General features: G+C 40.2%; 1 protein-coding gene across 1 annotated transcript; it reads left to right on the top strand.

The window, feature by feature from the left end:
* Nucleotides 1-11903: 11903 nt before the first annotated feature.
* On the top strand, nt 11904-17522 carry adrb2a (adrenoceptor beta 2, surface a). The gene is made up of 2 exons (XM_067519027.1): nt 11904-12087; nt 12434-17522. The coding sequence occupies exon 2, from the start codon at nt 12434-12436 to the stop codon at nt 13688-13690; it is 1257 nt and encodes a 418-aa protein (XP_067375128.1). The 5' UTR covers nt 11904-12087; the 3' UTR covers nt 13691-17522.
* The last annotated feature ends 909 nt before the right edge of the window (nt 17523-18431 follow it).

Here is an 18431-nt window from a genome sequence, read left to right as displayed (position 1 = left end):
TAATGTTAAGGGTACTATCATGAATTTCGTGCTTCTTCCGACACATTGCTCGATTTGGATACAATTAGTATATTGCCTGCAGTCTGTGAGCAATTTCATGCTTCATTGCAAAAACATGTAGGCTACCTTTCTTGCAAATGACATTCAAAGCCTCCTGATAAGACACATTGCATTTGAATTCCCATAGAACCTCCGTGATCCAATTAAAACTTAGTTAGCAAAACAAACACAATACAGAATTTTAAAATTAAGTAAAAACTCTTACATTGATATTACACTGTAATTACAATAGTTAGACCAAAGTCAAAGTATAAACAGGTCATTACATTGCACATGTTCAGATGCATTTGTGTGTCGTATATGTCATCTCTTTACTTTTGTTGTCTTGCTCCAAAGTACAAAAACAGAAAGAAAAAAAACACAGAATAAAAGGAATTTATTTGTCTTGTCTCTGTATCAAAGCAAATATTTTCAGTAATGAAGAGCAGTGTTAAAAATGCTGCCGACTATAGTTCACACAAAAATACAAAGTATGGCAACAAAAACAAAAGATAAATAGTTTTTGGGATTTGACATCTGGCCTGGCCTTGTGTCTCTTTCTATTTCAGTTTTGGATGACTCTTCAGCAGAAATTGATTCCAGCTTTCAGGTTTGTGTCGTTAGCAAGATGGACTCTGACTGACACTGATAACTGCTCAGCTGCAGGAAAAAGTGAGGCCATGCTGATAACACATCTAATGCTTATGCTGTTTAGGGGGGCTGGAATTGACAATGTTTGTTAAAGGCAGGATATACCCTGTAGGTTTTAATCAGACACTTCACAGCCAATTTAGGCAATTAACCTAATCTGTGTGTGTGGGGAAACCAAAGTAACCAGAGGAAACCACCAGAGAAGCTGTACTCAGAAAAGCCACTGGCCTGTATTCAGACCTTGGACCTTTGAGCTGGAAGAACGGCATTGATAACCATTAGACCGCTGTGCTGCCAAAATAAGACACTTTTTACACTACATCAGCAGTGTGTCACTCCCACAGCTACAGCGTTCACAGAACAAGTGGTAGTGCTCCTTGCATCTTTATTGTCTGTGTGTGTGTGTGTGTGTGTTATTTTTAGCCACCACTAATTCATTTATTTCATCAGTGTTTTTGTTCAGGTTCTTTGTGAGAATCTTGTGTGTTCACATAGACCTGCAGTCTCATGGCCTTTCATAGTTATTCGTGGGCCACCTACTTATGCTAAACACGAGCAACTAGAAGATCTTTTAAACCTACAGTTGATTAGAAAGTTTTGCATCCTCTTATGTTTCTCATCAACATAATATTTACACTATTTCAAATGTAGCTGGTACAAGATATAATAAGACTATTTTTAGACCTTTTGTAAGGAGTAATGTAAGCAGAAAATGTAGAAAGATTTGGGTGAACGAGGCTCAGTGTTTGCAACTGCACGACACAAAGAGAGAGCACAAAAAGCTGCATCACAAGATAGTGTTAGGTCATCTGGATGCACGTTGTGAAATCCCTCAAAGTTAATTTAAATGTGGCTTTTTTTATTTGTCATTTTTGGGCTTGTTGTGGTTTTTCAGTTTGATTCAGTTTAATAATGTAAGGCTATAAACAAAAGACTTGCAAGGACAGGGTGGCCGATGGTGGCATCCTCATGCAATGACAAAGATACTAACTTCACATGTATACGTATGTGTGTGGGAAAGGGTGGTGCTGTACATTCTAAGATGGTGATAAATGACTGATAAACAAGCGATAAATAAGTGAGCTTCTGTTGTGTGATTCCATTCATCTGTTTTCAGTTTACACACTGCCAAGTCAATGGTAAATCCTCCTTTTAAGTATTATCATGGAAACATCAAATGATGGTTTCACGATAAATGTCAGAGTGACTATGTCTCATCTCTAGCTTTGGCTTCAGTGGACAGCAATCATTCTAGATCGCAGCTATGCAAGATGTCACATCTCTCGATTCTTTGGCATTAAACAGATCAAAAGTTGACTATAATCAGTTTGAAGGTGGTAAAGAAGAGACTGGGGATGGAGCTGCTACCTTAAGTGGCAAGGAGAAAGAAATCAGCCCACAACCAGTTTATTCTCACATAAATAGAACAGTGGGAAGAACAAAAGAATTTAATTCCATGAGTCAGCCCTATAAAATGTGTCACTTTTGCAGATTTGTGTCCTCTTGCCGACAGAGTTCTTAATGTAGCAGAGTAGAACAAATCTTACCAGCGGTGAGTTACAACAGGTCCGAAATTATACAATAAGGGCATTATTCTGTTCTGTAGGATCAACACAAACTGTAGAGTGGCTTAAAATAATTAGAACATTCTGGTCCGAGAGCAGAGAAGGAGAAAATGGCTTGCATACATATTTCCAGCATAGTGACTGGACTAACCTAAAATTCATGTAGATGGGTAATATTACCCAGCAGCTCCAGGATTGGTTCTCAAATCTGTAGGCCTTCATTTATTTAGATATCTATTTAATGTACCACCGCCGCTTGACATTCAGCACTGCCCATGGTCATCAAAGGGCTGGTATTGTGGAAAATAGGAAAATGGGCTTTGGGATGGATTAAGGTGATGGCAGGAGCTCTCTTGTGCTGGAAAATAATTTATAATAATCTATATCTGCTGTCTTCTAATATATATATATTTTTTTAATTCTAAGCTCAAGCATAAACAGTTATGAAATGGTACCTGATGTGACAAAACACTCAAAATACAAAGTACAATGAGGATTAGCACAGCCCTTCTTAACAATATGAGTCTCCATTGCGGTGAGGTGACAAGCAAAGCAGGATGTTGGACGTGTGTTTTACACACTGGGTACATGTTTTTATTTAAACAAGCACATTTTAAATTCGTAAAACACAATCATTTCAAAACATCCTGATAGCTACTCAACGTTGCAGCAGAAACTTCTTTATTCTTCCTATTTTAAGTCATACTTTACTTCAGAGATTGCTATATGACTTCAGCTGTAGCAATTGCTTGAGGTGAAGATGTGGTGTAAGAGAATTTGCAAGCTTGTTCTCCAGTTGGCTGAGTTTGAACATAGAGGCCACATTAGTAGGTTGAGAAATTTGCTAATTTAATTTAAGTAGCTTGCTAAACCGCTTGATGGAGGACAGATGGGAATCTGGAATGTTTCGAAAAATCTAAACAATTTTAGAAGAATCTTCTTTTCCTTTCGGCTGCTCCCTTTCAGGGGTTGCCACAGCGAATCATGTGCCTCCATCTAACTCTATCCTCTGCATCCTCTTCACTCACACCAACTAACTTCATGTCCTCCCTCACTACATCCATAAATCTCCTCTTTGGTCTCCTCTAGACCTCCTGCCTGGCAGCTCCAACCTCAGCATCCTTCTACCGATATATTCACAGTTTCTCCTCTGAACATGTCCAAACCACCTCAATCTGGCCTCTCTGACTTTATCTCCAAAACATCTAACATGAGCTGTCCCTCTGATGTACTCATTCCTGATCCTGTCCATCCTCGTCACTCCCAAAGAGAACCTCAACATCTTAAGCTCTGCTACCTCCAGCTCTGCCTCCTGTCTTTTCTTCAGTGCCACTGTCTCTAAGCCGAACAACATTGCTGGTCTCACCACCGTCTTGAACACCTTTCCTTTCATTCTCGCTGATACTCTTTTATCACACAACACACCTGACACTTTTCTCCACCCGTTCCAACCTGCCTGCACTCGCCTCTTCACCTCTTTTCCACACTCACCGTTGCTCTGAACCGTTGACCCTAAATACTTAAAGTCCTGCACCTTCTTCACCTTTGCTCCCTGTAACCTCACCATTCCACCTGGGTCCCTCTCATTGACGCACATGTATTCTGTCTTGCTGCGGCTAAGCTTCATTCCTCTGTTTTCCAGAGCAGACCTCCACCTCTCTAGATTTTCCTCCACCTGCTCCCTGCTCTCACTACAAATAACAATGTCATCTGCAAACATCATAGTCCAGGGAGATTCTTGTCTAACCTCATCTGTCAGTCTGTCCATCACCAGAGCAAACAAGAAGGGGCTCAAAGCCGATCCTTGATGCAGACCCACCTCCACCTTGAACTCCTCTGTCACACCTACAGCACACCTCACCACTGTCTTACAGCTCTCATACATGTCCTGCACCACTCTAACATACTTCTCTGCCACTCCAGACGTCCTCATACAATACCACAGCTCCTCTCTCGGCACCCTGTCATATGCTTTTTCTAAATCTACGAAGACACAATGCAACTCCCTATGACCCTCTCTGTACTTCTCCATCAGCGTCCTCAAAGCAAATACTGCATCTGTTGTACTCTTTCTAGGCATGAAACCATATTGCTGCTCACAAATAATCACCTCTGCCCTTAGCCGAGCTTCCACTACTCTTTCCCACAACTTCATTGTGTGACTCATCAGCTTTATTCCTCTGTAGTTGCCACAGCTCTGCACATCTCCCTTGTTCTTAAAAATTGGTACCAGTACACTTTTCCTCCAGTCCTCTGGCATCCTCTCACTCTCCAAGATCTTGTTAAACAAACTAGTCAAAAACTCTACTGCCACCTCTCCTAGACACTTCCATACCTCCACAGGTATGTCATCAGGACCAACTGCCTTTCCACTCTTCATCCTCTTCAATGTCCTCCTCACTTCACTCTTACTAATCTTTGCTACTTCCTGCTCCACAACAGTCACCTCTTCTACTCTTCGTTCCCTTTCATTTTCCTCGTTCATCAACTCTTCAAAGTACTCCTTCCATCTTCCCATCACACTCCTGGCACCTGTCAATACATTTCCATCCTTATCTTTAATCACCCTAACCTGCTGCACATCCTTTCCATCTCTATCTCTTTGTCTGGCCAACCTGTACAAATCCACCTCTCCCTCTTTAGTGTCCAACCTAGCATACAAGTCCTCATATGCTCTTTGTTTGGCCTTTGCCACCTCTATCTTCACCTTACGCTGTATCTCCCTGTACTCCTGTCTACTCTCTTCAGTCCTCTCAGTGTCCCACTTCTTCTTAGCTAACCTCTTTCTCTGTATACACTCCTGAACTTCCTCGTTCCACCACCAAGTCTCCTTGTCCGCTTTCCTCTTTCCAGATGACACACCGAGTACCGTCCTACCTGTCTCCCTGATCAAATTAGCTGTAGTGGTCCAGTCATCTGGAAGCAACCTCCAAACCACCCAGAGTCTGTCTCAGCTCCTCCCTGAAAACTAAACGACATTCTTCCTTTTTCAACTTCCACCACTTCGTCCTCTGCTCTGCCTTAGTCCTCCTTATCTTCCTCACCACCAGCATCATTTTACACACCACCATCCTGTGTTGTCTGGCTACACTCTCCCCTACCAATGCTTTACAGTCACTGATCTCTTTCAGATTACAACGTCTACACAAGATGTAGTCTACCTGAGTGCTTCTCCCTCCGCTCTTGTACGTCACCCTATGTTCCTGCCTCTTCTGAAAGAAAGTGTTTACTACAGCCATTTCCATCCTCTTTGCAAAGTCAACCACCATCTGTCCTTCTGCATTCCTGTCCTGAACACCAAACCTGCCCATAACAGTCTCATCACCTCTGTTCCCTTCACCTACATGCCCATTGAAATCTGCACCAATGACAACTCTCTCACCTCTGGGGATGCTCTGCATCACTTCATCTAACTCACTCCAGAATTTCTCCTTCTCTTCTAACTCACATCCTACCTGTGGGGCATAACCACTCACAACATTGAACATCACCCCTTCAACTTCCAGCTTCAGACTCATCAACCTGTCTGATACTCTTTTCACCTCTAAAACATTCCTCACAAAATCCTCTTTCAATATAACTCCTACTCCATTTCTCTTCCTATCTGACCCATGGTAAAACAACTTGAACCCTGCTCCTAAGCTTCTAGCCTTGCTACCTTTCCACCTGGTCTCCTGGACACACAGTATGTCCACCTTCCTTCTCTGCATCATGTCGATCAACTCCCTAGCCTTCCCTGTCATAGTACCAACATTCAAAGTCCCTACTGTCAGTCCTACATTCTTAGCTTTCCTCTTCTCTCTCTGCCTACGAACACACCTTCCTCCTCCTCTTCTTCGTCTTCGACCAACAGTAGTCCAATTTCCACCGGTACCCTGTAGGTCAACAGCACCGGTGGCGGTCGTTGTTAACCCGGGCCCCGACCGATCCGGTATGGAAGTCTTTGTCACGATTTGCATGTTTGATTTGGCATGTGTTTTACGTCGGATGCCCTTCCTGCCACAACCCTCTGCATTTATCCAGACTTGGGACTGGCACAAGAAGACACTGGCTTGTGCCCCCTTGCGGTTGCATTAAAACAATTTTAGGAGAATAAAGTCCCAATTAACGTATAATCTGTATCTATATAACTAAATTTAAAAAGGTCACAGTACCAGCTCTTGAACATTTAGACTTGAGAATATGACAGGAAGCTGGAGAAATCTCCTGTACTATCAGAGATAGAGGGTTTAAGATTTTCTCCCAGGCCCTTTCAAAGTAGTAAAACCACTTCTGCTTTAGGCACAGAAGGATTATAATCAGAGAGATAATAATTATCTCCTCTGTGCTAAGCAGGGACTTTACTAGGGGAACGGTGCACATTTATATGCATATTTTTTCTTTACATACAGTTGAATTTCAGTAATAATTCACCCACGCCTTGACTGCCAAATTCAAATAATTCCTCAGGCACCACAGTGGTGGAGTTGTTAGTCCTGTTTGCATGGCTTCCTCCCACAGGTGACTCCAAGTTCCCTGTAGGTGTGAATAATTGCCTGTCTGTGTATGTCTATCTGTGTTGGCCCTGAGATAGACTGGCGACATTTCAAGGGAGAACCCTGCCTCTTGCCCCCATCCCCATGACCCTAAACAGGATAAGCAGTTACAGATAGTAGATTGATGGATGGAAATGCTTCCTCAAATCCACAATCCAGAGAATCCCTTGTCCGTCTTCCAACAGAAGTTCTGGTTAATAAAACATGCGGGTCACTCTGTCAATCCCAGCATCCAATTTCAAATAATAACATGATTAATATCCCTTTTTTGTACATTATGATCGTAAGACAAATAAAGTCCATCACAGCAGTGATGTTTCTGCCAAGCAAAGAATCGTTTTGGGAAATATTCTGCTCAGTTTCACTAATTACTATTTTAGTCCGGGTGAGACGAAGCCTGACACAACCCTCAACCCTGACACATTTGAAAATTCTGAAGCAATGTGCTATGTTTGCGCACTAAAACACGACAACGTACAGTGCCATATACCTAATGAGGCCCCATAAAGACATTTTAAGTTTTCTTTTGTATATGTTATGCTTGTTCTGGAAACCAGAGCTCAAACATTCTTGAATACTACAGTAAAATGTTTTTACAAGGTCTTCCTCTGTCTGAACTTCATCAGGAGCCAGCTGAGCGAACAATGACTTGTACACTTTGAGCAACTGTTTACCCTATGTACTGTATGGTCACATTTATTTGAAATATAAAAATAGTTTTATCCTAATGTTTCTGTTTATATGATGAACCCATAATACAAACTAGGGTTATTTCAACAAGAACACACTGTATTTGGTAGTGTAAATAGAGTTAAATTTCTGCCATGGTCATACACACATTTGTTTTTGGGTAGATCTCATCTACAGACCTACAGAGGCTTTTAAGACTGAATTAATTAGAATTCCAGGCTTTGCATTAATCACATGGGAAATGTATTTGTTCCAGTGAACTGAATATGGACTTGATATGTCTAGACAATAAGCAAACATAAAAACCGAATCGTCAGTAGCATTAGTATCATTTTCAGTTTAAAATTCATTTTCGGATGTTTTCATTTATGCTTGTCTCATCTAAAAGATCATTGGTAAGAGATTAAGTCATAGTGGAATGCAAGTAAGCATGCATTCAAAGCAAGCAAACAAAGAATGGGCGTTGGCAAAAAAACTGTGCTGAATTATATTAATTAAATACTCAAAAATGTAGTGTAGTTTAAAAACTGGAAGATTTACAAATCATTTTCATTGATAGTTATGATAGTGAGATTAAATAAAATTTGAGAGGGAAGATGAGTTGTTTCACTCTGCCTCGGTGATGCTAATTTAAGATTATTCTGCTGGCTGTTAGATTGCTATCAAATCTTCTCATTTAACTCTGTGGGAAACTAAATGCTCCTTCTTTAATTGTGCTTATTTTTACAAATGTCACAAAAAAATTACCAGTAAAATGAACTTACATTTATGAGATGAGAGAGACTTTCTATCCTATCAATTCCACTCCTGGTTCTGAAATATTGCCCTAGAGGTATGATGTATCCAGTTATTGTAGCTCACATTACAGCAACAATGGGGGTGGGGGGTAAATTGAGTCCATAAGTTATGGCACAACTTTTCACAAAGACAAAACAATGGCAATCTAAAAGGACAAAGTGTGGAGGGGAGATGGATCTGTTCGACCTAAGAGACAAGGTACAGAATCTACTGTAACAAGTGCAGACAGGATCTAAAGGGGTTATCCAAATGTGAATTGGCTCTGCGTGGGAGTGACAGGATACAGGAAAACAGATGTCACAAACTGAGGAAACCACTCATGATTAATCGAACATACAGACTCCCACTTTCCAAAACAAGACAATGAATAGAAATTTCATTTACATTACATTTAGCTTAGCTTCAAGACAAAGAAAATCTGTGTCGAGTTTAACAAGCCCACAAATACAGGGATTCCCAGCCCTGGATCTTAGGGACCCCTGCCCTGCTTGTTTTCTAATTATCTCAGATCTACCAACTGCATATCACGTAGATCAGGTGTGTTCAGTCAATCAGAAGCTGGAAGATGCCATGTTAAATGAGGGAGGGTTAGGGGGAAGACAAAGCATGTTGGCTTCCGATAGACACACCTGGTCCAGGTAATCAGCGATGGATCGGTTAGGTAGGGATAGTTCCCAACACTGCTACTGGAGAAACAGAGTTGGGAACCACTGGACTATAGTATAGTTGAAGTAACTCAAATGAATGAGTCCAGGATTAACTATAACTGCACAACTTATACTGAGATCATTATTGTAATGTAAATGTAATGTAAGTCTAAGTTGCAGAACCTTTACCTCATTGATGCAAGAGGAAAGTTCAATGAGATAGAAATGAGAATTGTTCATCCTTTAGAGAGGAGGAGCATGTGTAGAGGCGATCTTACTCGTATCTGTAACAAGTACAAGTACTTCACAATGGCAACCATCAAAGGCAATCATCAAGCCCTACGATGCCACTAATGACATCATCAGAACGCCTGAACGTAATACAACACACAACACAAACAAAAAAACAGAGGAAACCCTGGTTGGCTCATACAGAATGCATTAAACTTGGATATTTCTTGGGCAGAAGTAAATGTTTCATGACAGTGTTAGTATGAGATAGAAATAGTTAGAAGGTCATCAAAACATTTCAGTTAATTCTGGGATCATTTTACCATGATAATACCTTCACCTGAGTAACAGAAAGAAACAATGTTCAAAACTTCGCTCGTTGTAAAGTTCATGAGGTAGTTAGTTCCAGCATCTTGGCCAACTCCACACCTAGCTGTACTGCCATCTACAGAGGTTAGCAAAGCAAAGAGGCATGGGCATCCGATTTTTGGCTATGATGTCAGAACAGGTGAACACTTAACACTAGTTGCTCTCCAGATGAGAGATTCAACATTATAACATAAAAACACAGCAGAGATGAAGTTCAGTAATTTTCCAGCACAGCAGGGCTAATGTTATCACCTTAATCCACTCCCATGCTACTTTTTTTGGATAATACCTATGCTAATACCTATGCTTTAAGAAAGTCATTAAAATTCATAGAAATTCATGCCATAGTTACATATTTTATAATATTCTTTCCAGCAAGATTTAACTACAGAGTTAGATGAATGGATCTTCATCAGTTAGATGTCCTTAGATCCCAAATCAACAAAAAAAAAAAATCATAACAGGTGAACTCCACTGTTTTGTGTTAAAAAGCAGGTCACAGAAGACCATTTGTAACATCTGAATGAATGCTAAACATTGAGATCCACATTTGGACGTACTGGTTGGAGCCGTTGATGCGTCATCAGTCATATGGCCTGTGTGAGAGCTCATTGTGAATTACAGTGCCGGTGGCATTGGCATTCATTGATAACAGAGCTCTGGAAACTATCATCATTTCCCTCAGTGAGGTTAGCACAGACGTCCACATACACACACCCACACACAGACACACACACACACAAACAGGCATCAATAAAGAACTATGGTACTAATAACAACACTACTTATCTCAAAGGTCTCTTTGTGATTCATGCTCTTTCGTAATGGTTATATTATTCACAATCTTAGCTCAACCTCCCACTGTAGTGTATTTCAACTAAATTACCTCCAATCTTCATTATATATGAGAAGGACTGCACCAAAAATAATGCAAAACAAGAAATGCTCCCAAAGCACCCAGCAATGACAGATGTCAGGAAGAGCACTGATCATGCTACTGCACTAGTCTTCAGAGGGACTGGGACTAAATTCTGAATGGAGACAGCTTAAGCGGAGGTAAGCAGACAATAAGGACCGTGTTGACTGAAAATGCTCCACTCACAGCACATGCCTGTTAGATTTTGTAGCAATGCATAGCGTCATAATTCAAGTAGTACTTAAAGTAACTGTTTGACCAATGTGTTTATGTGCCCACAGAGAAAATGTGTGAATGCCATGTGTTATGCAATCTTTCCACAGGTAGTTAAGTTCTTTAGTAACTCTCCAGTCCAAATGATCTGGACACCATCAGAGCTCTTATGTGGTCCTTACCTTTCTGAAGCCTTCAATAAACACTTACTTTATGCTTGCATACCAAACTGTACAGCACTGTAGTATGGCAGGAGGGAATATCATGCTGACATTATACAAGCAGGTTTAAGGCACAAAGGGATGCAGCAGAAAAAGAACATTTAAGATCTACTGTGACTGATCTGTTCTTGTGACTGTGCATTTTTTATCTGTCACTGGCAGCATTTTGTCTCCCACACGAGGCTCTGTGTTGATTTAGCTAATACACAGACAGTACAGTTGATTGTGTCTCAGAATTTGAATAGGTTTTTAAAGGGATAACAGAAATGCAAAATTGTACTAATCCTCCAAAATCTAGTCTATGTAGTATTTGTGACTTTGCTATTTTGCAGCAGAGTACATTTTTTGGGTCATGGGTGCATATTCATACCAGACATAAGAGTTAAGTTTCAGTAATTTAACTTTTAAATATTTTTCCTGGTTGGATTAGATAAATGTTTTTGTTTCATCCATAGTATCGGCAAAGGCTCAACTGCTCCCATTTGTTATGTATGTTGGAGTATGCATTTTTATATTAAAACATGAAAAACTAATATGCCAAGATTTTGTCAGGGCATGGGGTGAAGTAACGGTTAAACTTCTCAATATATTATAGTTTATAGACTGGAGTTGGTTTTAACTCACCAGTTCAATCAACATCCAACTTTTTCCTCACTTTACAGCGTCTGGGAAAGCTTCACCTGTTTTTAATGTGATCCAGATAAACAGGCAAGAGCTGTAAACTTCCTCAGTACTTGAACTGCACATGTGAACTACATTTTATCTCAGCTTTAAACATAATATGCCCTGTAGATATTGTGTGTAAATATAGCACTTCTTTTAATATGTTTGCATATTAAAAGTCCCCCAAAAACAGGTTGCTTTTTTTTTTTGCAGCTTTTTTCTCATGCAGCCCTGCGGTAGCTGCTGCAGGGACAATATGTTCAAGCTCTCGGGAGCTCTCAGCACCCTCCATAGGCTGGCTGTCTGATTGGCTGAGCACTGACCATGATGTCATCACTGCACGCTATAAGGGCTCTGACAAATAGCCTGGGAGACACATTAGACGAAACACTGCTCAGCTGAGGCACTGAGTGTGTGAGGCACACGGAGATTAAGAAAAACAGAAAGTAGAACAAAGGACATGTGACACTGAATACTTTGCTGGGAGTTCCTGAATAGTTTTATTTCTTCTTTATATGGGAAGAAAGAAGAAAACGACTATCTGTGGAGGTTTGTATTTTAATTTTTGGTTGGATTTTACCATGCTTTTTAAGCTGTGATTACTTTACTCTAAGCAAGGTACTATAAATTTGATTTGTGGGGTCAGTGCCGTAATTTTTAACTTTTCTGTCAACATAAAACCAGCAACACATACTTCAGTGCATATTTTTTAGAGCTAGTTTTATATGCATATCTGAGTTCTGGGAACAGTCTTCTTATATTTATAACAGGCCATTTTTATATTTAAACTTTAACCTTCACCTTTGTGTGTGTGTGTGTGTGCGTGCGTGTGTGTGTGTTTGTGTGTGCTCGTGTGCATGCGCGCGTGTGTGTCATTCAAATATGATCTCTTCAGATGGGAAGTACAACCCCCCCAGTATACCCTAATGTGAGTGCAGCGATGAACAACTCGTCATTAGACTCAGCTAAACAGGAGGAGGGTTACAGTGAGGTAATAATGATCCTGCTGGGCATGATCATGTCCTTACTCGTCCTGTGCATTGTCTTTGGTAACATCCTGGTCATTACAGCAATTGGCCGCTTCCAGCGTCTCCAAAATGTCACCAATTGCTTCATCACGTCCCTGGCCTGTGCTGACCTGGTCATGGGTCTTGTTGTTATTCCTTTTGGTGCCTGTTACATCATCTTTAGGACCTGGCACTTTGGTAGTTTTTTGTGTGAATTCTGGACTGCGACTGATGTGCTCTGCGTGACTGCAAGCATCGAGACCCTTTGTGTCATAGCGATAGACCGTTATCTGGCCATCACTTCTCCCTTCCGCTACCAGTCGATCCTGACCAAGGGCAAGGCTCGGATTGTGGTTGTGCTGGTGTGGGTGATTGCTGCCTTGATATCTTTCCTGCCCATTCACATGAAGTGGTGGATGTCAGATGATAAGGAAGCTAAGGCATGCACTGAGAACAGTAACTGCTGTGAGTTTAACACCAACACGGCTTATGCCATCACCTCCTCCATCATCTCCTTCTACATCCCTTTGATCATCATGGTTTTTGTCTACAGCCGTGTTTTCCAGGAGGCCAAGCGCCAGCTTAAAAAGATTGACCAAAGCGTCGGACGTTTCCATAACAGCGAAAACAGTAACCTTCAGTCTTTGGAGGCTAATAATGGGCGCGCCCAAAAGAAGGCTAAGTTCTGCCTGCGAGAACACAAAGCCTTAAAGACACTGGGAATCATCATGGGGATTTTCACTCTGTGTTGGCTGCCCTTCTTTCTGCTAAATGTGGTGATGGCCATCTGGAAGGTGAAGAATATTGAACTCACCTTCAGGATACTCAATTGGATAGGTTACGCAAACTCTGCTTTCAACCCATTAATTTACTGTCGAAGTCCTGAGTTCAGGTATGCCTTCAAAGAACTCCTCTGTATGAAGGGGAACCGCCTCAGCAACCCAGAACCTGTGAATGGATACATCTACAGCAGGCATAGCTGGCAGAGCGAGCAGCAAGGAAGGAGTAAGGGCAGTTCAGAAGACAGTGACCCCAATGAAGGGTTTCTGGGGAAAGGAGCGGGGATCTGCAGTGTTGTGGACAAGGCAGTGGACCCTAATGGGAATTGCAGCAAAGGCCTAACATCTGTAACGGCTGTCCTTTAAATATGGAGCAGCAAGACTTCTGTAGAGGGTGATCCAGACATGTTTACACTGCTGTCAAAAACTTTTTTCCCAATTCACTAACGAAGGTAAGGCCAGTCGAACTGGCTGGCAGAGTCTCTCGAGACTGCTTTAAAAAAATAGTACAATTTTGAGAGATCATTTTTCATCTGGTTACATTTATTATAATGATTTTACATCTACCTCATCACATCTTTATTCACTTCACTCAAGTGTATGTAGTTTATATAATTTATAAAATAACTAAATATATGGCTCCAATAAAAATTTGTGGGCATGTTTATTTTTATGTCTAGTTCCTAGTGAACGATCCCAGTTTACTAGCATACGAAATGTTGCAATTTCAAGCCAATTATTGTCTGAGGCTGTAAATTCCATTTGAGCATGCCAATACAGTACAAATAGTATCAGAAAGTACATTAGAGTACTGAAGGATCAAATGCAAGGCCTCTTTGGGTTACGGTCAGAAGAAATACATTCCAAAGAAACCAAAATTATAATTTGGCCTAATTTACTTTTTATGTTTTTTTTATGATGTATTTTGTGAAACAAATGCTCAAAAGCAGGTGTGGCAGAAACTTTTCTCATTCTCCTCACTGCTCAGCAATGTTGTGAGGCCCTGCTCGCTGCTCTACTGTCTTTTTTCAGCCTGTTGCATGGGAGTTTCTATTGAAGGCAGATAGCACCAGTATGTTCACAGTTATCTACATCTTATTGGTGCAAGCTGAGACACTCCTGGGACTTTTTTTCTGTAAATTGTACAATAAAACTAAAAGCATGTTTGTATATGCTCTATAAGCCACATTTAATCATTTACATTTAGTCATTTGGCGATTGCTTTCATCTAGTGAGGTACAAAACAAGCAAAAAATCAAAGTCAAGGATAAAACGTTAAATCAAATTGCTATAAGAAAATATTTTTCCATTTCATAAGATGCAAGTGCAAGGTAGGGCAGATAGGATTTTTTTTTAAGTGCATACTAAGTTACGGAAGACATCTGTCTTCAACAGTTTTTTAATATTGTCAGAGAGGCTGCAGAGCCAGATTCCACTACGTCGAAATATTTAACGTTTTAGTACAAAACAGATGAGATTACTTGGTTAACTGTGGATATTGAACATTAAAGTGTATAGCTGTTACACGTGTTCATTTCAATGCACTTTTTTAAACCATTTGTCACTGCACTTCATGTAGTAAACCACCATTTGGTACATGGTATAGCCATTACATAACTTTTAATCCAACCTAATAGTCTTTCCTGTTCTTTCTGTAGTATTAGCGATAACACTTGTACCAATTGTTGCACCCACCCTGTTTGTTTATTAAATTTTGTGGTTGCTGTGTTTCAGCATGTATAGTGTTTACTGAAACCAGAGAAGCCGTTTCCTTAGCCATGGCACAAGGGTACAAACCATACACAATAATAAACACTGCGTCGAAATAGCCAAGTGACAACAAAGTTCCAGGACTGATATGAAGTAGCGCTGACTAGTTGGGCAAATAAACAGAGATCTCCTGGTGCCGTGCACCTATGTCACTGCTCCTTGACATTTCCCAGAGTTCCATCTATCATTTAACGTCTGGATCTTCACAGCATTTGGCTAAGACACCCAGAAGTCTGAGCAGTGTCTCATCTGTTCCAGCTGTTTCAGTCAGTCTCCTTTAAACAGTTTTTGGTGTGCAATCTCCAGGAAACGCCCCAGTGCAGCTCAATAAACATGAAAAAAATCTATTATCTCTGCTGTCTAGCTAAAGAATCAGATAACTCCCTCATAAAGAACTACTCCAGCATAGATTACTGTATTTAAAAGTATACAGTATCCAATTTGTAGATTGTGCTGACCCTCTTTCTTATCACCTGTCTAAAGGTGACAAGATTTTGGGATTGTCACTTTTTTACTTATGCAAGCGTTACTGTAGAATCAACACTTAGCATGCAGGGCTGCAATGGGAAATTCCATCCCACTTTTCCCACACTTACCTGCTTGCAAGGTCATTCTCACGAGGAGTAATTAAGGTGTAGCTGAAGCCTCACCCCTTTCCCCAAGTCAGGTTTGGCAGTCTCGAGTATGCTCTGATCAAAGTGACAGCATGCTAAATGTGGAGGCTGAAGGCAGGAGGGGGGAGCGGGGATTCTCTGCCAGTCTAAATCGGTGTTTGTGACCTGTGCTACAGTGCATGTGGCATTGCCTCTGGGGTTAAGGTCAGCTGACATCGTCAAAACTGTAAACTTTGTTCCCTCAGAGTAATTTCTATGTACTGTATGGCAAGGTTTAGTCAGCACTGTCACCTTAGTCGCAAGGCATAGTCGTCAGTATGGTGCAATCATACGTCAGTGTTTGCCATGTGAAAAGCAAGCTTTCCAGTATGTTGATCTTTTTTCTGTTTTTCTTCTTTGTGGATTTACAGCAAAGTAAATACAAAGGTCATAACAAATGTTCTTCAGGTTTCTTTTCAGGAATTTTCACTGTACAGCATGCATAATGCACAAAACAGATAAGGATTCCAGGCCACATTTGACATATGACTATTTATTCATGTACAGTTAATTGAAGCATTGACAACAAAGTCACCGCTGGATTAAACAAGCTCTGTGTTTAAATGTCCGTCACTTTCAAAAGCGTTGCAAAAGTGTTGGTTTGCATATTTGCAATATATTTGTGACAATGCTTTTGTGGACTTTGGTTTCTAAGACTTTCCTTTCTAAGTGGTCTGTTTTTGTCCAAGTGGAGCAGGTTTTAAACTATATATCCACACTGCTCTCTCCTGGCAGTGGCCACTCCTTGCAGCTCAGCTGTCTTAAAATTATTAATGGTTACTGTTTCATCAATTCACGATTGTAATAAGGAATATAATTCATGACTGCACCTCCTCGTGCTGGAGGACACAGCACAGTTATGTGCAATGGGTCTTGAATGATTAGCTGACACCGCAACATTCCAGGTTCAGCTGATGGTTTGGAACCATATACAGTGCTCATGATACATACAGTGTAAATATAGTATGGCCACAAATGACCCATTTTAACCACTGGTATGGTTACACCGTCTTCACAAGATAAGTTGGATTACAGACAAGTCTTAGAAAATATATTCTTATGTGGCACATGCATTTTCAGAATAAAATAATATAATCTATGTCATGGACTGACACATTTTAATATGATATAGGCTCAGGTGGCCTAAAGCTAATGTTGTTTTTACTGATTTTTTTGTTCCTCTTGAATAAAAGTTACTTTGCCCGACAAGAACAACTGTTCTATATTTCAGATTAGGTTGTTCACTAACTTAAAGCAGCACTGTATAGCACTTTCATGACACATCTGTAGCAGTTTCGAACAAATAAATCCACGTTTGAGTTTCATGAACTATAAATAAATGATGGCTTGAGAGGTATGTCTGTTTATTTGTAGCATAATGTTTGTGTTGAAATTTCTTTTTTCCTGTTTGCGACTAAAAATGAGGATATATAGGATAAACTATTGCTGCACAGTCTAAGAAAAGATTCTATTCTATTCTGATAAGTTGATGTATGTAAATGTGAATTTTCTATGAAAGTTTAATAGTGCTTCAGCTGTCATTTGACAAGTAAACCTATCATATGTGAACTTCCTTCGTGGCCAGAGTGAAAAAGTTGTCACTCAGCTGAATGTTTACTACAGTATATGTTTGCAAGCTATTTTCGCACAAGTTTTTGTCACTGTTTGTTAAGGTAATGAAGCCTGTTACAACATGTGGTGTCTTGTAATATTTATGAAAAAGTAACTGTGTATGTGCCGTAACATTTGTATTGAAATAAATTATGTACATGTTGCATGTGATGTGATGTGTCCTTCATGATCATTAGTGAGCACAATTAAATGAAACAACCTCAGGAATAATATATAAAAAAAACTCAATTCATCTGGCTCTGGTTAGTAGTTATATCTGTTGCAGTATGGGAAAAATGGTACAAGCATGTAATCCAGATGGAATGATGGACAGGAAGAAGTTAGGGATGTCATTAAAATGTTCCATTCTGCTTTTAAAACTACATTTCTGCTCTAAGTAATCATAGATTATACAGAGCACCTAATTCCATCCCTGAAAACCATGGGAGGGGGACAGTCGAGATATACAGAGCTATAAAAATGTCCGAAGATATGGAAGTTAGCCAGAGTGGAAAGCTCTTCATGTTTCGTTTTGTCATAAAATATGATCTGCTGAATGAAGATTAAAAGCTGTTAATACATCCGGCTTTCATGGCAACCAAAGACACTCAATACTTGTAGTATTTTGAAATGAGATAATGTGGTTTTATCACCCACATTGCTTTCTCTTTTCTTCATTTGACAAAGTAGGGTGCAAAATGAGTTCAGCCAAACTTGTTAGCCCCTATGTTATGATTTTCAAGCAATGGTACCGTAAGTCCTCCAGCTAAAAGCCTTTTTATTTAAAACCTAAGCCTGTTTGAACATGTAAGCATGACATGTGTAGCTTAAGCTCAGTAGCCAAATGGGGCTGTGTTAAAATGAAACAAGAGTATGACCTTTCGTGTTTCCTCATCATACTTTGACCACTAGGATTAACCACAGTAACTACTTGTTCACTGTAAAAGAAGAACAATGCTGTTTCATTTTGTCCTTCCCCGTGTATCATCAACTGGTAAAGATTGCAAACACATTTTCTGATGGAACCTATATCGAGTCTTTTACATTGCTGTTGCGTTACTGTTTTGTTTTCC

Source organism: Channa argus, chromosome 10, assembly GCF_033026475.1.
Source record: "Channa argus isolate prfri chromosome 10, Channa argus male v1.0, whole genome shotgun sequence".
NCBI lineage: Eukaryota > Metazoa > Chordata > Actinopteri > Anabantiformes > Channidae > Channa > Channa argus.
This window is presented reverse-complemented; position numbering and strand designations above follow the sequence as displayed.